The sequence below is a fragment of the Bubalus bubalis genome, chromosome 8, assembly GCF_019923935.1.
Source record: "Bubalus bubalis isolate 160015118507 breed Murrah chromosome 8, NDDB_SH_1, whole genome shotgun sequence".
NCBI classification, from domain to species: Eukaryota; Metazoa; Chordata; class Mammalia; order Artiodactyla; family Bovidae; genus Bubalus; species Bubalus bubalis.
In genome coordinates this window covers 32503773-32531555 of record NC_059164.1, presented here as the reverse complement: position 1 = coordinate 32531555, position 27783 = coordinate 32503773, and the positions used below count along the sequence as shown (strand labels likewise).

The window sequence follows — 27783 nt, the reverse complement described above, 5'->3', positions numbered from 1 at the left end:
TATGAGGGCAAAAAAGGCAAAGATAAAGTAGCATATCAAGATGTCCAAGACATATAGACTTCCTATAACTCATTGCCTGAGGAAATGTGCTAATTCTTTTACAAGGTTCCCATCAACAGGAAAGGTAAGTGTAGTGTTCTAAATACAAAGTGATGAAGCATTAGGAATTATCTGAAAACTTAAACAGAGGAATATGATTATGACCTGAAACTTCCTTTTCTTAGGTTTTTAACTGTTTAAAACACTTTTACATTTACTTTTTGAATAATTATAAGAAATAGTTAATAAAAACAGCTTTTCAAGGAAATTCTGATATGAATACCAAACATCATCACCTAATGCATAAGAAAATTAAAATTGAATAAAATTCAGAAAAATATTTCTGTCATATTCTGGAGGGTTTAACATAATTATATCCATATTTTGAGAAAACATTTCTAAATTTTCATTTTGTTTAACAGATAATTGATTTTTAAGCTTTTTGATGTAAAAAAAAAACAGTGAGGGCTACTTTGGTTTTTCAAAATTTATTATAATTTTTGAAGACCTGGTTACTTATTTGTAGCAACTTAAAAAAAAAACACTGCTTAATTGAATCAGTTTAATACCAGAATTAAAACTCTATAAAAATGCCAGCATTTAATATATGAATAAGTCTAGAATGTATAAAGAAATCAGCCTGAGCACTGATTTTAACAAAGATATTTTTCTTGCTATTTTTTATTCAAAGATTGGAGAAGGAAATGGCAACCCACTCCAGTATTCTTGCCTGGAAAATTCCATGGACAGAGGAGCCTGGCAGGCTATAGTCCACGGGGTCGCAAAGAGTCGGACACGACTAGGCGACTTTCACTCACTGCCAATACACAAGTGAAAACCCAGAGCCTAGCACAGTGCTTTGCATGTGGTAGATGCCGAATAAATTTGCCAAATGAACTGAACGTTCCGGAAATGGCCAAGCTGGAGAGAACCTTAGGCCATCAGGTTGTAGTCTTGAGTCTACTCCTGATATTCACGAAAAAGTAATTTCCAATAATTTCCAATTTTCTAGGGGACCTTTCAAAGACAGAGTCCAGTAAATAACATCTTCTGAAGAAATAATTCTACACATAAAATGAATCTTTGAATATAACTGTGTAAGCCCATTTGCTTGTTAAAAAGTTGATCACTATCTTCTATAAAAAACAAAACAAAAAAATCTGTACCTAATTACTTCAGTTCAGTTGCTCAGTCGTGTCTGAGTCTTTATGACCCCATGAACTGTGGCACACCAGGCCTCCCTGTCAATTACCAACTCCCGGAGTCTACCCAAACCCATGTCCATTGAGTCAGTGATGCCATCCAACCATCTCATCCTCTGTCGTCCCCTTCTCCTCCTGCCCTCAATCTTTCCCAGCATCAGGGTCTTTTCAAATAAGTCAGCTCTTCACATCAGGTAGCCAAAGTATTGGAGTTTCAGCTTCAACATCAGTCCTTCCAATGAATACCCAGGACTGATCTCCTTTAGGATGGACTGGTTGGATCTCCTTGCAGTCCAGGGGACTCTCAAGAGTCTTCTCCAACACCACAGTTCAAAAGCATCAATTTTTCAGCACTCAGCTTTCTTTATAGTCTAACTCTCACATCCATACATGACTACTGGAAAAACCATAGCCTTGACTAGATGGACCTTTGTTGACAAAGTAATGTCTCTGGTTTTTAACATGCTATCTAGGTTGGTCATAACTTTCCTTCCAAGGAGTAAGCGTCTTTTAATTTCATGGCTGCAATCACCATCTAATTACTTAGATCTAATTACTTCAATCACTGCATTAAAAAATACTTTCAATTCCTTTAAACTTTCAGTGAACTAAAATAAGATTTATCTAAGTTTTGAATATTGGACTTGACACCTTTCCCTCCTTACACCCAGGTTATACATCATTATAGTTTTTCATTGCTAATAATATCTTCTAAAATTATCATGTTCTTCAAATTTTGGATGCCATTAATCTAAGAAGTATTATAATCGTGTTATTCTATGAACATTAATAAAGGAGTTTAACAGAACACTCCATATACAGCAGGGACCCAACAGGCTACAGCCTGAATATAATAAGCATGTGTACCATGGAAAGTGACAGCAGGAGAGCCTGCTTGTCTCAACCTTGACAACAGATGAGGGTGGGGGGGAAACATGTCCCCTGGGAACCGGAACCATAAAAGGCAATGCTTATACAGCATTCACCCTTCAGATGAAGGGTGAGGGGAAAACATGTCCCCTGGGAACTGGAACCATAAAAGGCAATGCTTATGCAGGTCTGAAAAATATGAATTCACTAGTGCGGTTCAAAAACTCCTAGACAAAGAATATAATGTACATGGGCTCAGGTTAATAGTGCCCCCAGTGAGTGGCAGAAGCAAACACAAATCCTTCCTGCAAGAACTCAGCTTCTCAATCCAGACCCACAGCAATTGTAAGATAGCTCTGATTGTAGGATTTGTCTCAATTTCAGAGTTGATGAATTGCAAGAGAAAAACGTGCATCCTAGAATTGACAGAGCACAACATGTTCTCTAACTGTTCACAGGAATGCCATTTTTACCCCTGAACTGTCAGCAGGTACCCAGAGGCCTTCCTGTACACTGTTGGTCTGTAGACATTATTACACTGTTACTAGAGTTGCTATGTAGACAATCATATATTCTATACAGAATGACAGTTTTGCTTTTTGTTTACCAACCTAATAACTTTTCTTTTTTATTATTCTTACTCTTATTTTTTCCTTAATTTTATTATCTTGTACCAATACAACTCTAAATAGAAATGGTGCTAGCAGACTTGTTTCATTATTTTAAAGGAATGCTATTAACATTTTACCATTTAATAAAATTTCCTGTAGGTATCTGGTACATACTCTTTTATTAAATTAAGAAAGTTTTTGTCATGAATCATCTGTAATTAATACTTTTATCTCATCCATCAAAACAAAATTTCTTTCTTCCAATCAACTACTGTGGTTAATTATATTCATGGATTTTAAATCATCTTTGTACTTACGGGATCAAGCCAACAGGTTCAGAAATTTTTTTTAATCTGATGATAGTTTTCACATTGATTCATTTAGCAAATACTGTCTAGACTTTCTGCATCTATGTTTTAGATGAAACTGTCTTATAATTTTCCTCTCTCATATACCTGCTATCTTGTTATGATGTCAAGGTTATACTAGCCTCATAAAATGAACTCACTTTATATATATGTTTTTTTTGTTCTCTTGAACAATCTGTGTAAGATGGGGTTATCTCTTTCTTGAAGTTTTGGTAAAATCTGTCTGGAAAATTATCTGGACCTGGTGGGTTTTTGCGTGTTTATGTGTGTATGTATAGGAAAGGCAAAAGACGGAGATTTTAAGCTGGATTCAATTTCTTTACTGATTATGGTTCTACTCAAGTTAGTGTCTTAAGTGAGAATTTTAACCTATATTTTTCTGGGACATCATCTATCTCATCAGGGATTTTTAATTACTGGTATAAAACTGCAATTCTTAAAATAAATTTTTAAAAATCTATAGCAACGTTTTTCCTTGTTCTCCTTCATTTTGTTTCTGATTTAACCTGCAAAATACTACTTCATTATTTATCCATATTTTCATAAAAATTAATGATTTTTTGTCAGCCCTTTGCTTCTTTATCTTATTTTCTATTAAAATGTTTTTGCTGTTAATCCTTTATCTTTCTTATACTTCCTTTCTCTGTTATTCTTTTTCTAACTTCTTAATTTAGCTGCTTAGTTCACGAATTTTCAGCAACTTTTAAATTTCTTCTACCCAACACCCTAGTGCTACCACTGGACTCGGATTGATTTTTAATGTGAAACCCTCAGCTTTAGGAAGAGAGAGTTCCCTGGTCCTCAGAGTATTATAAATTCAAACTCTAGCAGCACATGAAGGTGAGGCTTGCAATTTTGATTTCTACAGAGAGATGCTTTCCCTTGGCGCGATAACTAGGCAGAATCAGATAAGATTTGTCGCCCCATGTTGGTAAAGAGATTCTTTTTCTGATACACCTCTCCATTGAGAAAAATTGGAAATGAACGCCAAGTTCAAAATTTCATTCTGTCTCTACTCAGACATTTATTCAGAAAGTACTTGGCTGAATACACTCTTGAAACAGTATCCTCCATGACTCTAAGGGAGTATTTAACTTCTCCAAACAATATTTACCCCAACTGGTACATTAGATATGTTGTTGACCTGTGGTTGTTTGTATCTGTCCCCTCCCCCCGCCAGAATTAAAGCTCCAAGAGAAGAGGGGCTTCATTTGACTGGGTATTTGCAAGGCAATGAAGCAAGACTTCCCATTTTTTAGTCAGACTCATGTTAAGGCAAAAGCAAAAACCTTCGCAAAAAGTGAGATAGAGCACAGATGTTGCTTTCCTCTGAACTATGACAGGTACATAGCCATCACAAATCTCTCAGAGGACATCTTTATGGGTATGAAATGTATCATATGAGAAAAATACACTCCAAATACAGTGTGTACAGTTTAAAGAGTAAATAGTGAGCACTCATGTAAGCACAGCTGAGGTCAGGAAATACAACATCAGAATCAAGATGCCCCTGCCAGGTGCCCCACTTTTATCACCAGCCCCTCACCTCCCCCAGAAGTAACCATTATTTTGACTTAATGACCCCATCCATCTACCACAAAATACTCATTCTTAGAGAATCAAGAATTAACTTGATGGAGAAAAATTATCATCAGAGATATTAATTATGTTTCAGCCTTAAGAAACTATTTTATCTCACTACCCACCTAGGAGACTCTAGAAAACACTTTGAATTAGCAGATATAAGAAGAATTACAACAATTAGAATCACAACTTTTCCAGAATATTAACTGTGCTGTAATATATCCAAGAAGCTGTTTAAGGAAACATATACAACAGAGAATACCCTTAAAATCATCACCAGCAACCTGAAGGGCATTTAAGATGACAGAATTTAACATCTCTACCAACTTAGAAAAGGAGACTCAAACCTTTCAAGTTCTTTCTTTTGTCCTCCAAATGCAATCACAGTTCTAATAGCCGCTAAGACCTCTTCAGCTACTGCTCCAGCTTTTGCATATGCCAAAAGTTCTTTATCAGTAAATGAAGACAGTATCTGTTGTAAAAATGCAATTGCAGACAATTTAAATTTTTTAACAAGTTAATTTTACCTTTTGTACACAAATGCCGCTTGCACATAGTATACTGTACTGTATATAAATCTTTTACTCGTCTTTGGTTATGAAGTCCTGTTTTTTAGTATACATATTGTAGCCATTTCTTTTTGGACTGAGATGGTATATAATAAAGTAAAATTTCAACTTTCTCACTATACCCCATAGATTCTTATACAAATAAATAAATCTGGGACTTTGGGGGAGATTTTACATCTTAAAAAGAAGTGTATACTCTAAACATCGATAAATACAGAAAATGGGGCAGTATATAAAAAAATAGGTGTACTCAACATAGCAATTGCTAATTATACTCTGGTTCAGAAATGCCAAGGTAGGAGGCCAGGAGAACACATGGGACCCAGCACTGTGCAGTGACAGGACCTCGAGGAGGTTTCCAATGGCAGGGAAGCAGAGCTCCTTCTATCAGGGCTTCTGAGCACGACACTGGGCCACCGTGGAGGTCTCTTTCATGGACGCTCTTTGATTTTTCTGTTTGGTCCCTGAGCGTCTGTTCTCTGGAAGGAACAGTACCAGGCCCATTATATAAACAGGATCTCCTTCACTGATTCTTCTCAATTGTACCAAGAAGTAGGCATTATTTTCCCCCCTCAATACATGAGGAAATGGAACGAGAAAGAGGTCAAGTCACTTGCTAGTAAGTGAAATATCCAGGATTTAAGGCTTCACAGCATGAAATCAACGGCCACTGGAGTGAATCTCTCTCTAAAACCAGCCACTGACATGTGTGGAATCCCAGAGGGCCCTGTGATTAAAACGGAATCAACTGGCATGGGCAAAGGACCACTATTTTTACCTGAAATGTCAGCCATCTAAATATTGCACACAAGAATTCAAATCAAATTCTGAGTAAATATATTATACTCTTTCAATAAATAATTTATAGCATCTGTGGACTCATTTGTATAAGTAATAAGTCTATTCCTTCTTGTCATAAAACGTTCAAAGTTATTTTGATTTTAAGAGTGCATTTCTTCCTCTGCTGTGTGCGAAAGTAAAAGGAGCTACGACAGATGAAGGAATGGGTGGGTGAGGGCAAACGAGCCTTTACTAACCAGGTTCTATGTGCAGATGTTGTACTGTATGTACCTTCTTCTTTGGTACCCAAACAACCCACTGATGCTCTAGACCTTCCTGACCTCTCAAAATGACCTGCCTAGGGCTGCCCTATCACATCTGCCAAAATTGCTCACAGCGCTGGGCCTGACCCAGGGAGATCACTGTCATCCCTGAACAAACAGGTCTGCATAAGGCAAGAGGTGCATACAATACAGTTTAGCTCTGTTTCTCTGAAGCAGCTGACAACAGAAGATTAGCAGAACTATTTTTGACTGAGGAGTTTCAAAACATGCTATTCTAATTTATTGTTGAAATATCAAGCACCATTCCAACTGATTCAGTAAACCTGGCTTCTCTATGACCTTCCATAATGATAAGCATATCCTTAGGCAAGAATACAGTAGAATGTTCATGAAGTGTTTTGTTTTTTTAACAGATCATGTCTATTGAAAGAAAAAAAACACTTTCAAATACTCTCAGGGATGTGAAAAGTCAACTTTACTATTCCTCTAATATAAAATAACAGAATGGTGATACTTCCATTATTACAATCACCCACCTAAATGATATCAAATTTCACTAACTCATCCCTTCTTCCAAAGGCCGCTAATTTTAACAAAGCCTAATTGCACTAGTGCCAGACACATGAAATTGTTATTCCTCTTAAGTTAAAAGCTAACACAGGCCACTTTATATTGTGCAAACTAGTACATTCAGAAGCAATAGTTTTGACCATGACAGATGTTTTGGCCTTTATCTTTGTCCCTTTTTTCCAGTGCTCAGTGTAGGTTTTTATTATTTCATTTTGTTTGGGATAATTTATACATGCTTTATTTTAACTTGTTACTCTGAGATAATTGTAGACACAAAGGCAGACAGTGTAGACACAAAAATAGACACTAAGGAAGACAGTCAGATCCCATAAACCCTTTATCTGGTGTTCCCCAAACAACAGCATCTCCAACATCTGTTCAGAACAAGATCCCAGCCAAAAATTTAACGCTTAGCATTAATTCAATGTTATTCAGATTTACCAGTTTTACATGCACTCGTGTGTGTGTGTGTTCAGTTCAGTCATGTCCAACTCTTTGCGACCCCATGAATTGCGGCACGCCAGGCTTCCCTGTTCATCACCATCTCCTGGAGTTCACTCAGACTCACGTCCATCGAGTCGGTGATGCCATCCAGCTATCTCAATCTCTGTCGTCCCCTTCTCCTCCTGCCCCCAATCCCTCCCAGCATCAGGGTCTTTTCCAATGAGTCAACTCTTCACATGAGGTGGCCAAAGTACTGGAGTTTCAGCTTTAGCATCATTCCCTCCAAAGAAATCCCAGGACTGATCTCCTTCAGAATAGACTGGTTGGATCTCCTTGCAGTCCAAGAGACTCTCAAGAGTCTTCTCCAACACCACAGTTCAAAAGCATCAATTCTTCTGTGCTCAGCTTTTTTCACAGTCCAACTCTCGCATCCATACATGACCACTGGAAAAACCATAGCCTTGACTAGATGGACCTTTGTTGGCAAAGTAATGCCTCTGCTTTTGAATATGCTATCTAGGTTGGTCATAACCGTCCTTCCAAGGAGTAAGCGTCTTTTAATTTCCTGGCTGCAATCACCATCTGCAGTGATTTTGGAGCCCCAAAAAAGAAAATCTGACACTGTTTCCACTGTTTCCCCATCTATTTCCCATGAAGCGATGTTAGTTCCAAGCAATGTGATCCTGTTAGATTCCCGTGACGACAGTCACAATACAGAACGACTCCATCACAAGGATCCCTCGGTCCTGCTTTTTGTAGCCACAGCCACCTCCTCTCCTACTCCTCGTTTCTCCCCTCCACACCATCCCTAACACCTGAAAACCACTAAACTGTTCTGCCTGTTTGTCATTTCAAAAATATTATATAAATGGAGCATAAGGTATGTGACCTTTCGGGACTGGCCTTTTTCACCAAGTGCAAATCTCTAGAGACTCATCCAGGCTGTGTGTGATCAGTACTGCTTTCCTTTTATCACTGGATGTACCACAGCTGCTCAACCAGTAACCTGTTCAAGAGAGTCTGGAGTTGTTTCAGTTTGGGGCTATTACTGATACAGCTGCTATGAACACCTGAATACAGATTGAGTGAATGATGAACATAATTTCTCTTAGATAAATGTCCAATCTGCTGGATTGTATGGTAATTGCATGTTTAGTTTTATAAGAAATCACAAACTATTTTTTCAGGCTGAATACCATTTTACACTCCCACCAATAATGAGTGACCCTGTTTCTCTGCATCTCAGCAGCATTTGGGGTTTCACTTTTATTTTAGCCATTTTGGTAGATGTATAATGCTATCTCATTGAAGTTTAATTTGCTTTTCACTGACAACGAATGCTGTTAAACAACCTTTCATGTGCTGACCTGCCACCTGTATAACCTCTCTGATGACGTTTGTTTATCTCTTCTGCCCATTCCCTAACTGGTTCATTCGGGGTTGTTTTTTTTCCTTGATATATATATATATTATTGAAGTATAGCTGACTTACAGTGTCTCAGGTGCACAGCAAGGTGATGCAGTTATACATAAACACACATTATTTTTCATATTATTTTCCATTACAGGTTATTACAGGATATTGACTATAGTTCCCTGTGCTATACGGTAAACCTTTGTTGCTTGTAGCATATTTATTTTTTAATTAGAAATCTAGCATTCTATTTATACTACGTCAAACAAGTAGAATCAAAATGTCATAAATTTTTTTCAGTTAGGCAAAAGTTTGTAAGTTTTCTAAAAAATATATATTATACATACTATTTATATATATGTAGACAAAAGCTTTTCTACTATGCTCAAAAAAGGCTTGAGAAAGAACATCAAAAAAAGAGATGGAGAAATTGGAAAAGATAAACTAAATGAAATGCCAGCACTGAATAAGAAATAGAAAGTGAAACAAACTGAATAAAATTAAAGATTATACAGTACAGTGGTTTTGAAACATGGTTGCTTATTAGAAACATAACTGGAACTCTGGAGGAAAAAAGCAATACCTGAGCATTGGTATTTTTCAAAAAATTCCAAGATAATTCTAATATGCATCTTGATTTTAAAAAGTGATTACAGGTATTTCTATTAAATAGTAGTTTTGGTGATTTTTTTTAACTATCAAATTTTGACAGTTCCTTATATATTAGATAAAGACTAATCCTTTGTCAGATATACGACTTGCATGTTACTTTTTTCCCAGCTTGTAGCTTGTTTTTTCATCTCCTTTACATGGTTTTTACAGAGCAAGGGTTCCCGCTTTTGGGGGAAAGCAGATAAAGTCTTCCTTCTTCTAGGGGAGGTTGTATAAAATTGGTGTCAATTCCTCTTTAAATGTCCAGTAAATTTTTCCAGTAAGAGTTGCCTGCGCCTGGAGAACAGGAGCTCAGAACTTACAGAATAGATTTCTTTAATCACTGTTTCATCTTAGTTGTTCTGCATGTCACAATATTCATAGGTGACATAAAAATCTACTGGTATCAACATTTTACCACTTATAATTCTGGGTTCAATAACCAAATATGATTTAGAAATCTCCTGGGAAAAGAGAGGCCCAAATTCCTGCTCTTTCTGTTGTTCCTTTTCCCTTCCTGATGCTCCAAAATGCCTTGTATCACTTTCCTTCTGTTTGAAGAAATTCATTTAGCCAGTCTTTAATAGGAGGTATGCTAATGGAAAGTTCCTCTATAGTCTTCCATGATCTGGGAATGTTTTTATCTCCCCCATCATTCCTAAAAAATACTTTAACCAAGTATCCACAGTTGACAGGTCTTTTCTTTAAGCACTTAAAAAATACTTTGCCACTTCCTTCTGGTCTTTATGGTTTCAGATAAGAAATATATTGTCATTCAAATTGGTGTTCCCTGTAGGTAATGTGCTGTTCCGGAGAAGGCAATGGCACCCCACTCCAGTACTATTGCCTGGAAAATCCCATGGACGGAGGAGCCTGGTAGGCTGCAGTCCATGGGGTCGCACAGAGTCAGGCATGACTGAGCGACTTCCCTTTCACTTTTCATTTTCATGCATTGGAGAAGGAAATGGCAACCCACTCCAGTGTTCTTGCCTGGAGAATCCCAGGGACAGGGGAGCCTGGTGGGCTGCCGTCTATGGGGTCGCACAGAGTCGGACACGACTGAAGCAACTTAGCAGCAGCAATGTGCTGTTCATCTTTAGCCAATTTCAACTTTTTTCTTTGTCTTTAGTTTTCAATGATTTAACTATGATGTGCTTTAGCATGGATTTCTTTGGGTTTATCCTGTTTGAGGTTAGCTTAGCTTCTCGGACCTGAACGTTTGTCTTTCACAAACCTTGGACATTCTCAGCAATTATTTCTTCCAATATTCCTTCAGCCTCACTTCTCTCCTTTCTTTTGGGACTCTGGTGGTCACAAATGTTCTATATCGTACTCCTGTCCCACAGGTCCCTGAGGCTCTTTTCATTTTCTGTTTCGTGCTGGGCGACTTGTATTGTTCTATTTCCAGTCCACTGACTCTATCCCGTCCTCTCCACTCAACAAGAGTAGCCCCTCCATCGTGACTTCTGTTCTACGGCTGTACCTTTCAGTTATCTAATTCCATTCTGTCCTTTTTTCTTAATTTCTTTTTCACTGCTGATATTTTCTATTTCCTTTTGTTTTAGGATAATTGGTAATTGATTAGTGAAGCATTTTTCTGATGACTATTCCAAAATCCATGCCAAACAATGCTGACATAGGAACTGTATCAGCCAGCACCTGTCAGTTAAGTGTTTTTTTCTCATTCAAGTTGTGATTTTCGTACTTCTTGGTATGACAAGTGGTCTTCTTTTAACTATATTCTGGGCGTGATATCTATTATGTTAGGAGACTCTGGGTCCTATTTAAAGTCTTTTATTTTAGCAAGCAGTTACCCTTTTGGGATTTAGCATATAATTCTTAACCTACTTCTGTGAATTGTGGGTCAAGCAGCGGTTTTACATTCAGAGTGTTTGTGGCATTATTTTCGTCAGCATGGTTTGTCTGCAGTTGCTGGGGCCCCTGCTTCTGCTACCTGAGGGAGTGAAAGTGTTCTTAAGGTTGGACCACCTCAGTAGGAGTAGGATATGGTAGTTTTCCCTCCCTCTGTCCCTTAGCTGACCCAGTGTCTCTGGGCGGGGTTAGAGAATTGCGTGCAAAGATCAAAAGAGGCTTTCTGGAGTAGGAAGCTTGCTGGGGCCAAGCCTCTTCCTGTTCTGCCTTCTTGCCCTGGTGCCTCTGAGTTATAGAAGAGAGCCTCAGAATCACAAGGACAAAGCAGCTTCCTCCACCAGGCCTCATTTCTTTTTTAATAAGACTGATGACCAGACAATTGAGGGCTCCATTTATTAAATAGTATCTGAAGTAATGCACAATTAATTATTAAAAGATTAACTTACTGCTTTTCCCCCTAACTTAACTAGAACAAACATCAATACATTTTAGAATAGTTTTTTAGCAAATACTAATATGAAGAATCTGCCACCTGACTTGCCTAACATTCTAGTAAACAGAAAAATCAATTAACACAAAGGCTTTTGCCAAATATTTCAACAGAGATGCAGTTTAGCCAAGAACACCCTTCAAACATTGTGTTAGTCTGAACAATAAATTAATAAGAGTTCTCAGAACTTCAATTTCTTCCTCTGTTAAATGAGACAATGTCTACATTTTATAAGAACATGTATTTCATGCCTTTGAGGAAGAAGATAATATGATGGAATGAGGGGGAAAATATTCTGTAATATTCTACAAACTTCTATTTCATATATAGAAAATATTATAGCTAAATGCTGCAAAAAGTGTAACTAACATTTACTAATTTGGGGGGAGATTAAGATATGTTGTTATTTTATACTCTGAAATTCCCTGGGATTTTTTAACCTAAAAAAAGTGGAATCTGGGTAACAAGGTCCTATTGTATAGCACAGGAAATTGTATTCAATAGCCTGTGATAAACCATAACGGAAAAGAATACGAAAAATAATGTGTATATATATGTATATCTGCATTACTTTGCTGAGCAGCAGAAATTAACATTGTAAACTAACTGCATTTCAACAAAGTTTTTAAAAAGAGAAAAAAATATGTATTTGCCTGACACAGTAGATACTTTAAAAAATGGCAGTTACCATTTATAATAGCAAAACAATATCCATCCTACAGGGTTAAATTTTTAAAATTTCTTAATACAGCCTGATTTGTTTTGTGTTAGGCTTGGGTTTGCTTGGCCCTCCGTTATTCTACATCCTTTTGCCATGTGAATGTGTAGCACTGTCTCTCATTTCTCTTTTTCTCTAAGAAACTACATACCAGGCCAATCTCTCCATGGCCACCTACACTTACAGGAAATCAATTTAGAATGAACACCACGCCCAGTCTCAAGAGAAAGGCCTCCCTGCGGAGGTGGGGAGGGCCATCTGCATTGCTTTGCTTTCGTGACAGAGAGGGAACCACAGACCTCAGACGTACATGCATAAGAGGCTAGAAAAAACCTCTTTTTAAAAAACTGTCTTCACACCAATGGACTTAAGTATGTACAAACACAGAGCCATTGATAATGCTGACAAAACTGTTCTGCCAACAAAATAAATAAAATCGACAAAAACACTGACATCAGTAATGGTAACTGAATGGGACTTACGTGTTAGTCACTGAACTTGAAGCTCTACTTGTGAACAGGGAACTATCTACCGAGAACACAGCTCTCTGAGAGCCGAGCATGCCTTTTGCATGAAGGCAGAGAAGGAGATGGGAGAGCTCCATCTCTCCCTTCCCCCAGTAACAGCACAGAGTCTGGGTGGGCACAACTCAGTGAGCTCACAACTGCCTATTCCCACTGATTATGAACAGATTTAACACCAAGATTTATCAGAAGATTTAACGTCATCGTCAGTGTCAGGGTCATCATGTGACAGAAACAGCCTTCTACTGGAGGAGTTGTGGGGTGCTTTTTGAGGGTGGAGACAGTTTAATAGCCTGGATTCATAGGCTTCACACCTACCTTTGCCCAGACAGCAGCTGACAGGCCAAGAACAGGACTGATGGCCAGAATCACAAGGGTGAGCTTCCAACCTTCTGTAAATCCTATTATAAAACCGGTGAAGAATGTTGCCATTGCCTGAAAGAACATTCCGATTTTGTCACCAATTCCTTCATTAATTTTGGAGACGTCACTGAAAGAACAGTGTCAGAAATAAACATCAGGATTATGAACACCAGAACTTTTTTCCTGAAGCTAGTTGAGTGTTTGTTTGTTTGTTTCAGTGGGGGCGTAAATCAGTTTACATCTAGGATTTTGCTCAGGAACGTCCCCAGCAAGTATCATGTCACTGCCCTAATGCTCACTCCCACAGTATGTCTTGGGTCTGGCAAGTCCAACCCCTCATTCACTACCAGTCATGCAGGACCTCTTCATGCCCTGTCAGGGTTCTGGGAACGAAAAGACGCATGAGGCACGATCAAGACTCAGAAGGAATTTAGTTTAAGAATTACTTCTGAGGGATGGGCATTGCCTCCAGGGATTACCTCCTGACAGATTTTATGACCTCACTTCCATTTTAAAAGAATAAGAAGCACACGTCAGAGTTCAACACACACCCAGGTACTTACTCTGTGAGGCGGGTGTTAAGTTCTCCAACATCATGCACGTCAAACCATCCTATCTCCTGTTTCATGATGGCATGAAAAAACTGTTTTCTGATTCTGTGTACTTGTCTTCCAGCGGCCAGACACCAGAACGAGACCTGGATGTAAGCGGCAATAAGCACGCCCGCACCAATTCCACAGTAATAGTAGGCGTACCTAAAAAACAACAAGAAAGCTGCACACACGCCACTTTCTCATCCATGCACTGTCCCCAGCAGACCACCCGCCCTGCCTTTCAGTCATCTGGCAATCTTGCCCTCCTTCAAAGCAGAGCTGATGGTCAGCATCCAACTACGGCCATCCTGGTAGAATGTCATGGTGAAGTGTGCTTACTGTTTTGGCTCAAATCCCAGCTCTTAACTGCGATATAGGCTGACTTCACCTTTCCAAGTCCCAGTTTTCTAACGGGCAAAATGGAGATAAGAACTGTAACACAGTGGGACTTCCCTGTGGTCCAGCAGTTAAGACTCCATGCTTTCATTGCCAAGGGCATGGGTTCAATCCCTGATTGGGGAACTAAGATCCCGTATGCCTCATAACACGGCCAAGAAAAAGAACTGTGACACAGTAATATATAAAAACACTTGCGTCTGTCCCTGGCACGCAATTAGCATGGAGAGAAAGCCAGTTATTGTGAAAGACGTGAGTGGTGCCTAAAAGCATCACAGCATTAGGTGAGGTCTACCAGTGTCATCCCGCACACCTGGATTACCCCGATATCAGCTGATGAAAACTGGGATGGTTTCTGCACACTGGGGAATGGAAAGAAGGGACAGAACTTGCCAGAAAGTGAAACCAAGAGACGGAGATGGTCACCTGACCTTTTGGGTTATTAATCTGCCAAGAGACAACTGAGAACAAAAAATGTTTTTATACCATCTGCCCAACTGGCCAGCATGAGTTATCCTGAAATGCTTAATGAATCAAGTAGCAGGCCCCCCAGTTTAAATTCTAACGATAAAAAGAATGAGCATCTTCTAAAACCAGATACTTGATTAACTAGAAACGCCAAATTTGTATTTCCTTATCTGAGTCTTCATATAGAAAAAAGCGAACTACATATGTGCTTCAGTAAGAAATTACTTTTTAGGTAAAAACAAACATTCAAAAATGAAATACAGGATTCCAATATTCCCACTTTTAAAAGTTCACAACTTGCCACCCTCAAAGAAAAAATGTATATAAATCATGCAGAAACTATAAAAATGGTGATGTAATAACCAGATAGTTGCTAATATCAATGCTCACAGCCTGATGTAAATGTTATCTTCCCCAAGTTATACCTGGTAATGTACAATGTATTTATCAGGGAAGATAGAAATAGAATACTAAATTTTAGTTAATAGATAACTCAATATTTTTTATCCAAGTGTTAATGATACAGCAAGAGATAGCTAAAAAGAAGCCTCATTTAACAAGTGGAGTGTGCTTTGAAAATCAGCTAATGTATTGTAAGCCACCAGTCTACGTTTACTAAGGAAAAAATACCTGTGTTTAAGCATTTATAAGATGATTATTGGCTTCCAGGGCGGTTCAAATGGTAAAGAATCCACCTGTTATGTGGGAGACCTGGGTTTGATCCCTGGGTTGGGAAGATTCCCTGGAGAAGCTAACAGCTACCCACTCCAGTGTTCTGGCCTGGAGAATTCCATGGACAGAGGAGCCTGGCAGGTTACAGTCCATGGGGTCACAAAGAGTTGGACATGACTGAGAAACTTTCACTTTCAAGATGGTTATAAGACACTGTTTTTCATAAATATTAAAAAAGTGCCTCTCCATAAGAGTATCTGGAGGTGTTTGCTCCTCAACTTTCAAAATATGGTCAAATATGTCCATTTTCTTCAAACCTACTAGAGTAGGATTAGGATTAGGATTACAGGATAATGTGCAATCATTTTCTTGTGAATCACCAACTCATACCTTTGGACATGTTTTATAAGCTGTTCTGAGAGCAAACTTCAAGGTAAGTAAATCATTAATGAAAGCTTCCAAAGTAAGTTAAGGTTAAAAGGACTATATTTATTCTGGAATGTCTTGTTTCATTGTTCAGAATAAGATGCTATATTTTTAAAAAATCCTGTTAACTGATCACATTATATCATGACTAAAGCCAGCCAAGAAGCAAACTAATAATACAAAGCCATTGCAAATAATGTGATTCTTAACTGCATTTTAAACAAGCCCACTTTGACCCCCTCTAATTTCCCTGCAGATGATATTCTATATTTACCAATACATACATCAGGCTGATCCAGGCTCAGCCTTCACCTTAGAGTGTCTTATGCAGCAAATTCTTTTAAGAAAAAAACCTACATTGTATCCTCCTAAAAAACAAACAATGATGTTGATCCCCTCAAAACTTTGAATCTTTATTATAATAGTGCAAAATTTTAAACTTTATTACAATTGGATTAAGACAGAAAGGCTCAGCAATAGTAGAAAGATGTCTACTTACGTGGTCATTTCCTTCTCCAGCTTCTTGCCAGACTCTGTTCTGTCTATAGTACCTAGTTCACCTCAAAACAAACATACACTGTTATGTCTCTTTATTTTCCATTAAAAATATGCATATAAATAGAACTTCCTCCACAGTCCAGTATTAATAATCTGCCTTCCAATGCAGGGGACGTGGGTTCAATCCTTGGTCAAGGAACTAAGATCCCATATGCTGTGCACGACAACTAAGCCCTCATGCTCTGGAGCAGGCATGCCACAACTGGAGAAGCCCACGTCCCCAACAGGAAAAGCCCACGCACCCCCCAAAAAATCCCACATGCCACAACTCAGACCCGGCACCGACAAATGAGGAAATTTCAAAAAGATAAGTATATAAAAATGAATCAAACTTGTGTCACTTAACAACTTACACAAAAATGGGTCGAACTAATTTAATTGCAATTATCTATAAGCATCAGGGCATCTGTGCAAATCCTTTACTACTGGATGTGTGCAACCACACACAAAGTTCAGTGAAGCTTATTTGTGTGAAGAAAGCTGCATTGATTAAGAAGGAGTCTGTCACTTGAGATGATTAAGAAGGAGTCTGTCACCTGAGATACTAGTGATCCCTGGATTAAAATGTTTTATGAAATACCACTCCAAGAGGACATGGAGAAAAATCTTTTCTGTGGGCTTTGTCCTGATAAATATCAGTGCAGGCTTGACCCTAAACCCATTTAGTATTTCAAACTGAAAACCACATTTCTTCAGTTTTTATTTTAAAAATGTAAGATACAAAGAAGAATGTAATAAACACCAGTATTATGCAGTATTAGCAGATGTTAACGTTTTGGGACAAGGTACATTAAAACTCTAACACCTCCCTCCAAACACACACACGCACACTAGCCACTATTCCTATTCTGGTGTGAATTTTTTTCAGATTTTATTTTCTATATGCAATTTTACACATACATCAATACACATACATGCTTATTTTAAAAGACAGAATCACAGTTCACATTCAGTGGCCAATTTTCCATGTCAGTACATGTGTATATGGGGCCTCCCGGTGGCTCAGTTAGTGAAGAATAACTCTGCAATGTGGGAGACCTGCGTTTGATCCCTGAGTTGGGAAGATCCCCTGGAGAAGGGAATGGCTACCCACTCCAGTATTCTGGTCTGGAGAATTCCATGGAAAGAGGAGACTGGCAGGCTATAGACCGTGGGGTCGCAAAGAGTCAGACACGACTGAGTGACTTTCACGTGTGTGTATATGTGTATCTTTGTTTTTTCAAAGTTGCATCTATTTCAGTTGCTTCCAGTCTTACTGTTACATGCAATGCCGCATTAAACATACCTGTCAACATACATGGTGAATATTTTTGTAGTATACATTGTCATAATCAAGATGGCTGGATCAATGCAGAGAGCACACTTTAAATCTTGTAATCATTTCAAAAGTTACAATGCAACATAAGAGGGCCTAGTTCAGGTGAGTGTGCTCTTGACAGGTATGGGAAAGAAGAGGAAAAGTTTTTCTAGCAAAGAGAACAACACTGCATGTGTGAAGAATGAGTAAGCTGCTTTGGCAGGAGTATGGGTATGCTGTGTGGATGGAAGGAGGTGGATACACGGTTGAAAAGATCATCTAGGTTCCCAAGGTATGGTATATAAAAACTAGTAGACATTATGTGTATATGAGTGTACATATATCTATGTACATGTATATGTGTGTGTGTATATATGTACCTATGTATACTTTTCTTCAGATTCTCCAACAGATTGAGTCGAGTTCCCTGTGCTACACAGTAGATCCTTGTTGGTTATCTATTTTATATCCAGTAGTGCATACATGATAATCCCAACCTCCTAATTAATCCCTCCCCAACAAGAAAAGACAAATATTTAAGTGCAGCTTTTAATAAAATACTTGCTTAGATTCTTGACCACTTTCTCCTCTGGCTTCCAGCACCTCATTCTCCTCGTCCTCCCATAACTCTGATCCCTCTCTCTTAGTCTTATCCACCAGTTCCTCATGCCCTCTCCTCCCTCCATGCTGCTGACTCTCAGAATTTTACACTCACTGCCAGGGTGGCCTCTACCACTTGGGCAGCTTCAGTGACTCCTGCATCTGTCTGGGAGCCACTCAAATCCTCTCCTTCCTCACAGCCAAGAGGTCCCCATCACCTCTTACATCTGCTCTAACAAGAGCCTCCTAACTGGCTTTTCTAATCCCATCAAGTCTTTATCTTGCCACCACATCTTCTATTTGGGAACAAAAATATAATTAAATTGCCTCTGTTAATAACCTTAAATGACAGTCCACTGGATAAAGGACAAAGTCCAAGAGCCATACATGCCCTATTAATTCCTTTACAATCTTACCACAATAAGCCACACAATGACTTTCCACATTTTTTTTTTATCCCCACCCTTTCTCCTCATCAGTAGCTAGGGCACTGTGCAGCCACCATCTGGGGTTGGAGGTAGGGGGCGAGGATACCACAGCATAAAAGGAAACAGAGCCCAGGTCTGCTTGATCATCACATTCCTGAAGCCTTTGCCCTTGGGATTGGAGAGGAAACAGGGCATGACAAAAGATGCTGCTTCAATTTCATGAGACTAAGCTCTGTGCTTTCAGACGAGAAGCTACTGTCCACATACTGAGATGAGATGGAGGGGAGAAGTGCTGACAGCTTTCCTCCTCTAAGCCCTCCTTCATTCTCCTCTCTCTACCTGCACTGCCTTTTCCTAGTCTTTCTCCTGGAAAAGACCGGTCCTTCACGCATGAGCTCAGTATGACCTCTTCCTAAGTGGCTTATCTCCAGCAGGGTGACTCACAGGGTTCCAGAGTAACTGACACACGATTCAGCTGACTAAGTCAACCCTAGACACGCCACGGTTCATACCCATATCCTCCTGCGGTTTCCACAGGTGTGAGTGCCTGAGAACACGACTATGTCATTTACCTTTGTACCCTTGGTGCACAGCCTGCTGCTCTGTCTGCTGTACCTGCGCCTGTTCCAAAGACGTTCAAGGATTTCACAGAGCCAGCAACACGCAGACCATTTATAAGAATACGCCAACAATCATTCTATTTTGTACATGTGTCTTGCATATTGTGGGGTCAAACAGAGATACAGCAGACCACCACCTTACTACCTGGGGTAAGGAAGGCCTTTTCTAAAACCAAGCAAGACCACAAAGAAACCTACCACTGAACAGGCTTCTGCCTGTAATGCAGGAGACTCAGGTTCAATTCCTGGGTCAGAAAGTTCCCCTAGAGAAGGAAATGGCAATCCACTCCAAAATTCTTGTCTGGGAAATCCCATGGACAAAGGAGCCTGGCGGGCTACAGTCCATGAGGTTAGGGTTACAAGAGTCAGACACGACTTAATGACTAAACCACCAAACAGTGTCCAGCACCACAACTAAAGACTTCATACCATTTTGGAATCACATTTAATTACATTTTTGTCTGACCCAAATATCTCAATAAGTTTAGTAGTTTTAACTACTGAACGCTTAATAACAGTGTAAAGACAAGTATGTGACATGGATACATCTGTGATTTCCTAACTGGTAAAATTAGATTACGTTATAAAGGGGTTTTCAAACCACTTTGCACAGCAGGCTCTGTTCTGAATACTCTGGACACGACCCAGAACGAGAGTGCCCCTTTTTCTAATCTCACTGGATTCTGTGCGAGTAGGAAACCCATCAGACCCCAAACTGCATGTGACAGGGTACCACTGCTGAAATAGTAAGACAGTGAACTTAAGACAGGAACTTTTTTCTGTTACACCTTTCTTCCCATTTGAGAAGCTGTAATAGCCTGGCAGGCCGCAGTCCATGGGGTTCGCAAAGAGTTAGACATGACTGTGCAACTGAACTGAACTGGATAAACAAGTAACTCAATAAATCAACAAGATAAATGCACTAACTCATAAAAGGGAAATAAAGCAGTGATGCTACAGTAGCTTTGGAGTGGACTGGGGACGAAGGTCTTTCTGCGGGAAAAATGAATGATAAGAAGCTGGGGCAGGTTCTACACGGCCCCTAGCCAGGGAGGAAATGAGAGTGTTCATGGAACAGTGAGAAGGTCACTGTGGGTGGGCTGTACTCAGAAAGCAACATGCAATGAGACTGACGAGGCAGGAGGGGGACATCAGGTGGGCCATGTGGGCCAATGGAAGATGGATTTATTCCAGGCTATGGAAAACCATCGAGGATAGATGTGACCTGTCATATGTCTGTAAGAGCTCATTCTTAGGGACTTCCCTGGTGGTGCAGTGGCTAGGACTCAGCAATCCAATGCAGGAAGCCTGGGTTCAATCCCTGGCCAAGGAACTAGTTCTCACATGCAGCAACTAAGAGTCAGCATGCTGCAACTAAAATCCAGAACAGCCAAACACATTTTTTATTTTAAAGCTCCTCCTGAGAGTGTGTGGAGAACCGGATACTAGTGGGCAGGGGTGAGTGGAAGCACAGAGAGGAATTGGGAAGAAAAAGGATGACTCGGCACGGGCTGCAGCCAGGATGTATGTGGTGGCAACACACGCAGCGACTTCAGCACTGCTGCCAGGTGGTCGGAGAGACAGTTAGCAGAGGTCCTCCCCTCCACCACTTTCAACCAAGGAAGCCTCTCTTGGAGCTGATTTCCCCGGGCAGCATCTACGACAGACATCATTCACACAGGAGGATTCTCTGATCAAAGACATGAGGGAACCACTGCCTTCAGTGGCCTGTCAGGTCCGTTCTAGCCCAAGAATGCTGTGACTCAATTGTTCCCGTCATCTGTGCAGGCAGCTCCATCAGACACAAGCAAGAGGAACTTGGACCTTCTGCTTAGATGATCGCTCGCCTCTGGCACTTGCCTGACACTCAGGGTGGCTGGGCTCATCGCAGGTGACCGAGGTGCCTCTGGGAGCCACCGCCACTCCTGGCCTGAACAGCGGTACCTCGGGGCTGCCCTGCCTGATACACTAATACGTAAGTCCACAGGATGGCATCTTAGGGACAGAAAAGACCAAATGAAAAGTTGGGTTTGAAGTGTTTGCTTCAATTTTAGGCAGAATTTGAAACCACCAACAGAGTGGGGAAAATACCAGAATAAAAGGCAGGATTCCTCGCCCAGGAATTCAGCAATGCCCACTAGCAAGCAATTCCATTCTGGCCATGTTGGCTCAGCTTCCTGAGCACTGGTTTCTACATCTACAAAATTATGGGTTTGGGCCAGATGATTCTCTGGGCTCGTTTTCACCTATAAAATTCTGTGATTTGGTCTCTCATTTATTCATCTCACTTCTTAAACACCTAGAACAGGTCAGGTATTATCTATTTTCATTTTTGCTACTTTTTATAGCGTTTACACTGTAACTAACCTACTTTTTAAAAAAGCATCTCCCTCATAGTAACAACAACAACAACAAATCTGACTATTCTACACTACTACTACTATTCTAGAAAAATTAAGCATATTTTAAGTTTTTACTCAAACTTAAAAATTAAACTGCCACACTAAACAATATACTGCAAAATACTTTGCCATTATTTGGTATTTGATTTTTCTAGAAATTTATCTCTAAGAATTTTCCCAAAGAAATAGTTGAGAGCAGAGGAAATCCTTGAGCAAACGACAAAAACAACCATCATGGAAACTTTTACGAAGTCCTTAGAACTGAAATATCGGCTATCGTTCTAGTCTAAGCACACTCATCACGCTGGCCTTGACGACACTGGCGGCAGTGTTTTCTATCTTTTCAACACCAAGGACACACACCCAAGATCTGCATATTCTTTTTATGTTCATAGTTTAAGCAGCAGAATACAGATGTTATTTTGATTACTGGCATTTCACAAATAGTTTTCATGTTCCTCATATGAGTTTTAGTGAAGTAAGAGTAGAAATGGTAAAAGATAAATAGAAAAGTAAGTTATTTCTACCTTTTTTTCCTTTTTCCCTGAATGATTAACTTGTCTTATAAGTTGACTGTCTCCTTTTCTCCCATCCTCAGCCCGCAGTCTGGTAGGAGACTAAACAGAACCAACCAAGATATAGTTATGGAGAAAAAGAAAAGTCATCCCTGTACCATCAATTGAACCCCTAGAGACAAATAATCAAGAGTTTATTTTCAGGGTACCTCTAGGTGACATTCACACCATAAGACATGGCAGATCTCCCCCAGTACTTTCATTTCTGGATTAACAGGTAATCCTCAGTGTCTTCCTTTCTGGGTCTCCCTCTGTCTACCTGATTCCTTGGACTTGGGGCTGGTCTGCATGGGTTCAAATAGTGAGTAACTCTATAACCTCAGTCAATTAAATATACTCAACCCTCTGAGCCCTGGTTTCCTCATCTGTAATGTATAGATAAGAACAGTATCAACCTCATGCCCATGAAAAAATAAAGGCATTAATACACATAAAGCACTAAGAAGAGTGCCCAGAAGATATTAAATGCCCGATGAATTTTGGCCCAGGAGATTTATCATCCCTTCAACTCAAATGATGCCAAATCTCTAGGCCTACTCTTCATGCCAAGATTCAGTCTCTTACCTTCAACTGCCTGGATATCATTTACACTTGTCCCCAACCTGTCACCTTTAACACAACATGTCTAAAAATGACAATCACCTTTACTCAGGCTCATTTTCCGGCAGTGCATAGTCTCATGAGGAAGATGAGAACTCACAGAATACTACAGAACTTCAGCACTGGTGAAGCTCTGTCCACACAAGTGGACCAGAGTTCGCAAGGCCCAACTCAACAGAGATTTTAAAGCAAAGGCAAAATCTAACAAGATGGAGATACAAGGGAGGATATCAGGATATCAGGTCCACAACAAAAAGATAATTAGAGAAAGGTGTTATAAGAAGAGAAAGATGATAATGGGTCTATTACAGCAGCAGAGAAGGACATGCTCACTCAAAAGATTTTACGACTATCTAGTTAAAGCCTATATATTGTAGAACTCCCAGACTTTCAAGAGCCTTAGCAAATCCAAGCCACCTTAAGCAAGGAATACTTCCTATCCAACAAGGAGGCTATGGTACCTAGTCTGCCCCCATTAAGAGGTCATGAGGTTCTACCTGGAGAAGGACAAGAAGAAAGGTCTGAGGGTGTCTGGGGTCCCAGAAGGCTGACTCTCCCACCAGAAGCATCAGAAAGCTTGCTTGCCCTCATCTCCAGGACCAACATCAAAACCTTTGAAATCCTTCCCATCCAGGCAAACTTCAGGACATCTGGAAGTCTGAATCTACAAAGAGGTTTATAACAGAATACTGACTGCCCTTGGGTAAAAATTAATGTAGAGATAAATCATAAAGACACAGAAGGATATATGACAGGGGAGAGGCAATCAGGAGTAGTGGTGAGAGAAGGGTATTAGCTTTGTTTTTTATTTAACATTTGTTTTTAAATGTTTTCACTTGTTACACAGAACATGTCTACTTTGTGCGTGAGAGAGATACCAACTGACCAAACTTGGTTATCACCTCCTCCTGGAAGCCTCCCATGATTCCTAGATGGAACCAAACACCCATCCTTCCCTTCCCAAGTATTCTGTGTATCTCTGTATCATAGCACTACTCATATCCACTGCATTGGTTGGCTCCCTGTCCATTCCACCCATTATACCAAGTTTCCTGGGGGCTGGGAATGCTTCTTAAGGACACATACTATTGCTGGTACATAGAGCACTCTGTCAACTTTTTAAAAAATGCACGAGAGAGTTGTGAGCTAAGTTTTATTTTAGGCAAAATGAGGGCTATAGTCTGGGAGACAGCACCTCAGATAGCTCTGAGAAACTGCTCCAAACAAGTGGCGAGGGAAGGACAGTATATATTCAATTTCGATAAAGGGGGAGTTCTCGCAATCAAGCACTTACCTTTGCAAAGGTTTTCTGCTAGTCAAGAGAAACTAATGTCCCCATGAAGGAAATAAGTGCTTTTCTAGATATGAGGAGATGCAAGAACTGGCCTCCTAAGATCAAATCCTGAAAACATCTATCTGAAGACCTGTTCTGCCAGTTCTCCAGAGCACAGAGTGCCTCATTTCTAATCCCCATCCTAAACTCCCCTAAAGGGAGTAGCCATAAATAGCATAACAATGTCTGTGGCTTCCATGAAAGCAGCCATAGATAATATGCAAACAAGTGCGCATGTCTGTGTTCCACTAAAACTTTATGTATAGATACTGAAATTTCAATTTCAAATTATTTTATAATGTCACAAAATATTTTTCTTTCATTTTTTCCCAGTGATTTAAAAATGCAAAAATCATTCTAAGCTCACAGATGGTGTAAAAAGAGGCAATAGGCCAGATATGGCCCACGGGCCATAGTTTGAGGCCCTTGCCTTCCCTGAAAGGCATGGCTAGCAGTCCATAGTTTCTAAGGAAATGCACCTGAAAAGGACGGCTTCACATTTATAACAGGTACTGAGTGACTTGCAGTATGCCTTTCAACAACTATAAAAACTGAGTTAGTATCACAGAGTTCTGAAAAGATGAAAGGAGATAAGGAGCCATATCATTGCAAGTTATGTAGGTTCATTTGTGAGGAACATGGAAGAATGAGCTTCTTGTTGATAATTATTACAAATATTAACAATTATTGAGCACTTTTTTATGACTAAACCCTCTTCTGTGAGCCTTAAGTGAGGAATTCATTTAATTCTCACAATCATTCTATGAAGTAGGTTCTACTGCTATCTAACTGTTCCAAAAATGAGGAGATTAAAGTATGAAAATAATCCCCCAGTCGTCTTAACTAAAAAGTGACAAAGGTGGAGTTTCAGAGCCAGGCAGTCCTACGGTCCAGAGCCAGCACTTTAACTACTGAACACAGCATCTCTTAAGAAGGTAGCAGAGACAGAGACAAAACGTCCAAATAGTTCTCTAAGCTTCCCCAAGATTGGAAGAGGGAGCTGAACGGGAAGGACTGGCAAAGGATGCAATATGAACTACCTCCCCAGGTGGAAACTCCGTGATCCGAACATCTGTGAAGATGCATGCCGAGGAGGAGCAGGTCTCCACAGCCTGTGAGAGAACTTACTATGCTACTAGGTAACTAGGTCAGGTTACTGTCCGTCTCACACGTAAATACGGACCAGGCAAAGCCTAGACACAGCAATGGTTAGGACTCCTACTTAAAAAGCTCAATTATTTTCTTATGAAAGTAAGGGCCAAGTAATTTTTCAGTGATCGAGATAAAATGTATGTAAATGTTAATGCAGTTTTTAAAAAAAGACCAGAGAGGAGTAGGACGGGGAGAACACTTTCTCCCCCACAAATTCATCAAAAGAGCATTTAAACGTCGAGTAAATTCCACAAAACAACTTCTGAATGCGGGCAGAGGACATCGGGCACCCAGAAAAGCAACCCAACTCTTCGAAAGAAGGTAGGAAAAAATATAAAAGACAAAAAAAGAGACAAAAGAGGGAGGGACGGAGTTCCGTCCCGGGAAGGGAGTCGTAAAAAGAGAGAAGTTTCCAAACTTCCAGGAAGCCTTCTCACTGCCGAATCTGTGCCGAGCTTTGGAAGCACAGAGGGCAACATAAAAGGGAGAAAAAAAATAAATAAACAATTAAAAATCGCAGATTGTGAGCCCTACGGTAACTCCCCCAGCGGAGAAGCAGCCCAGACGCCTGCACACGGCATTAGCAAGCGGGGGCTGGGCAGGGAAGCGCGGCACGGGCTGTGTCCCTTAGAGTAAGAATCCGCCCGAATGTCCTGAGCACTATCTGAGCGAAATAATTTGGGCTAGCAAACCAGACTGTGGGATATCTACCACGCGAAAAGCCAGCCCTAACCTAAGACACCTCCAGGCCCGCGCACAGAACAAAGGACTGAATGGAGATAGCCGGCTGCAGACCTTCCCCCTCCGGTGACAGGCAGCCAGAGCCGTAAGGGGGCAATCGCAGCCCCAGAGAGACACTATCTATAAAACTGTAAGCAGGCTTCTTTGCTAACTAAAACCTCTTGGGGGTCTGGACGGTCAACATCTGCCTGAGAAGGTGCGCCGGTTTTACACCCAGATAACCGAGTGGCGGGGAGGCGATAAGTCGCAGCATTGGCGCCCGCCAAACACCTCATCACCTGAGCTGCTCGGATCTGGGAAGAACACAAAACGCAGGCCCAACCGAGTCTGCGCCTCTGAGGACTACCCGAGTGCCTGAACCTGAGCGGCTTGGACCTGGGAGCTCAGCCCAGGGCCGGCCTCTGATTGTTCCCGGCGGAACAACCTAGAGCCCGAGCAGTGCGGGCAGGGAGGCTACACGCCCCGTGAGCGGGGGCAGACCCAGTGTGGCTGAGGCACTGCGAGCGCACGCCAGTGTTATCTGTTTGCAGCGTCCCTCCCTCCCTCCCCACAGCGCGGCTGAACAAGTGAGCCTAAATAAAACAAACAAACAAAAAAATAGTGTCCTCAACCGTCCCCTTTGTGTCAGGGCGGAAACCAGACACTGAAGAGACCAGCAAACAGAAGAAGCTATAACAGAGGGAAACGCCTTGGAAGCTACAGGCCATAGATTAAAACCCTGTGGTTACTACGGACTACATAGGAAGGGGCCTATAGATCTTGAGAAATATAAGTCGGACCAAGGAACTAGCCAAAAATGAACTGAACCCACAATACTCACAACAAAACCAGAGAAAGACCTAGATATATTTTTACTATTTTTACGATCAATCTTTCTTTCTTTTTTCTTCTTTTTTTTATTTTATTTTTTTTAATTTTAAGTCCTCTATTGTCTTTTAATTTTCACTTTTATAACTATTACTTTGCAAAAAAAAAAAAAAGACCCTATTTTTTTTTTCTCTTCTTCAGCAAACGTCATATATATATTTTATAAGTTTTTGACCGTGTTTTGTTTTGTTTTCTTTTTCTTCTTTTCTTTACCATTGTATTTTTGAAATTCCAAACTCTACTCTAGATTTTTAATTTTAGCCTTTTGGTCTATGTTATCAATTTTGTACCTATAGTTTTTTTCATAATTTCTGTGATTTTTTTTTTCCCTCTGTTTCTTTCTCTTCTTCTTTTGTATAACATCGTATATCTGCAATTCCAAACTCTACTCAAGATTTTTAATTTATGCTTTTTGGTATTTGATATCAATTTTGTACCTGTATTTTCTTTATAATTTTTGCGACTTTGTTTTTGTTGGTTTGTTTGTTTTCTCTCTTTATTTTTCTTCTTCTTTTCTTTAACATTGTATTTTTGAAATTCCAAACTCTACTCTAGATTTTTAACTTTTGCTTTTTGGTATTAGTTATCAATTTTGTACCTGTAGTTTCTTTATAATTTTCGCAACCTTGTTTGTTTTTCTTTGTTCGTTTTTTCTCTCTTTCTTTTCCTTCTTCTTTTCTTTAACATCGTATTTTTGAAATT

The 27783-nt window shown here is 40.0% G+C and overlaps 1 protein-coding gene across 2 annotated transcripts in view; it reads right to left on the bottom strand.

Moving 5' to 3' along the window:
* LOC112577761 (ATP-dependent translocase ABCB1) overlaps positions 1-27783 on the bottom strand; it is a 111089-nt gene that overhangs the window by 53270 nt on the left and 30036 nt on the right. For both annotated transcript variants that reach the window (XM_025290988.2, XM_044946554.1), the window contains exons 5-8: positions 16408-16468; positions 13917-14108; positions 13309-13480; positions 5022-5146 (exon numbers count right to left, since the gene is read on the bottom strand). In XM_025290988.2, the coding sequence (XP_025146773.2) occupies positions 5022-5146; positions 13309-13480; positions 13917-14108; positions 16408-16468 (550 nt within the window). The remainder of the gene's footprint in view (positions 1-5021; positions 5147-13308; positions 13481-13916; positions 14109-16407; positions 16469-27783) is intronic.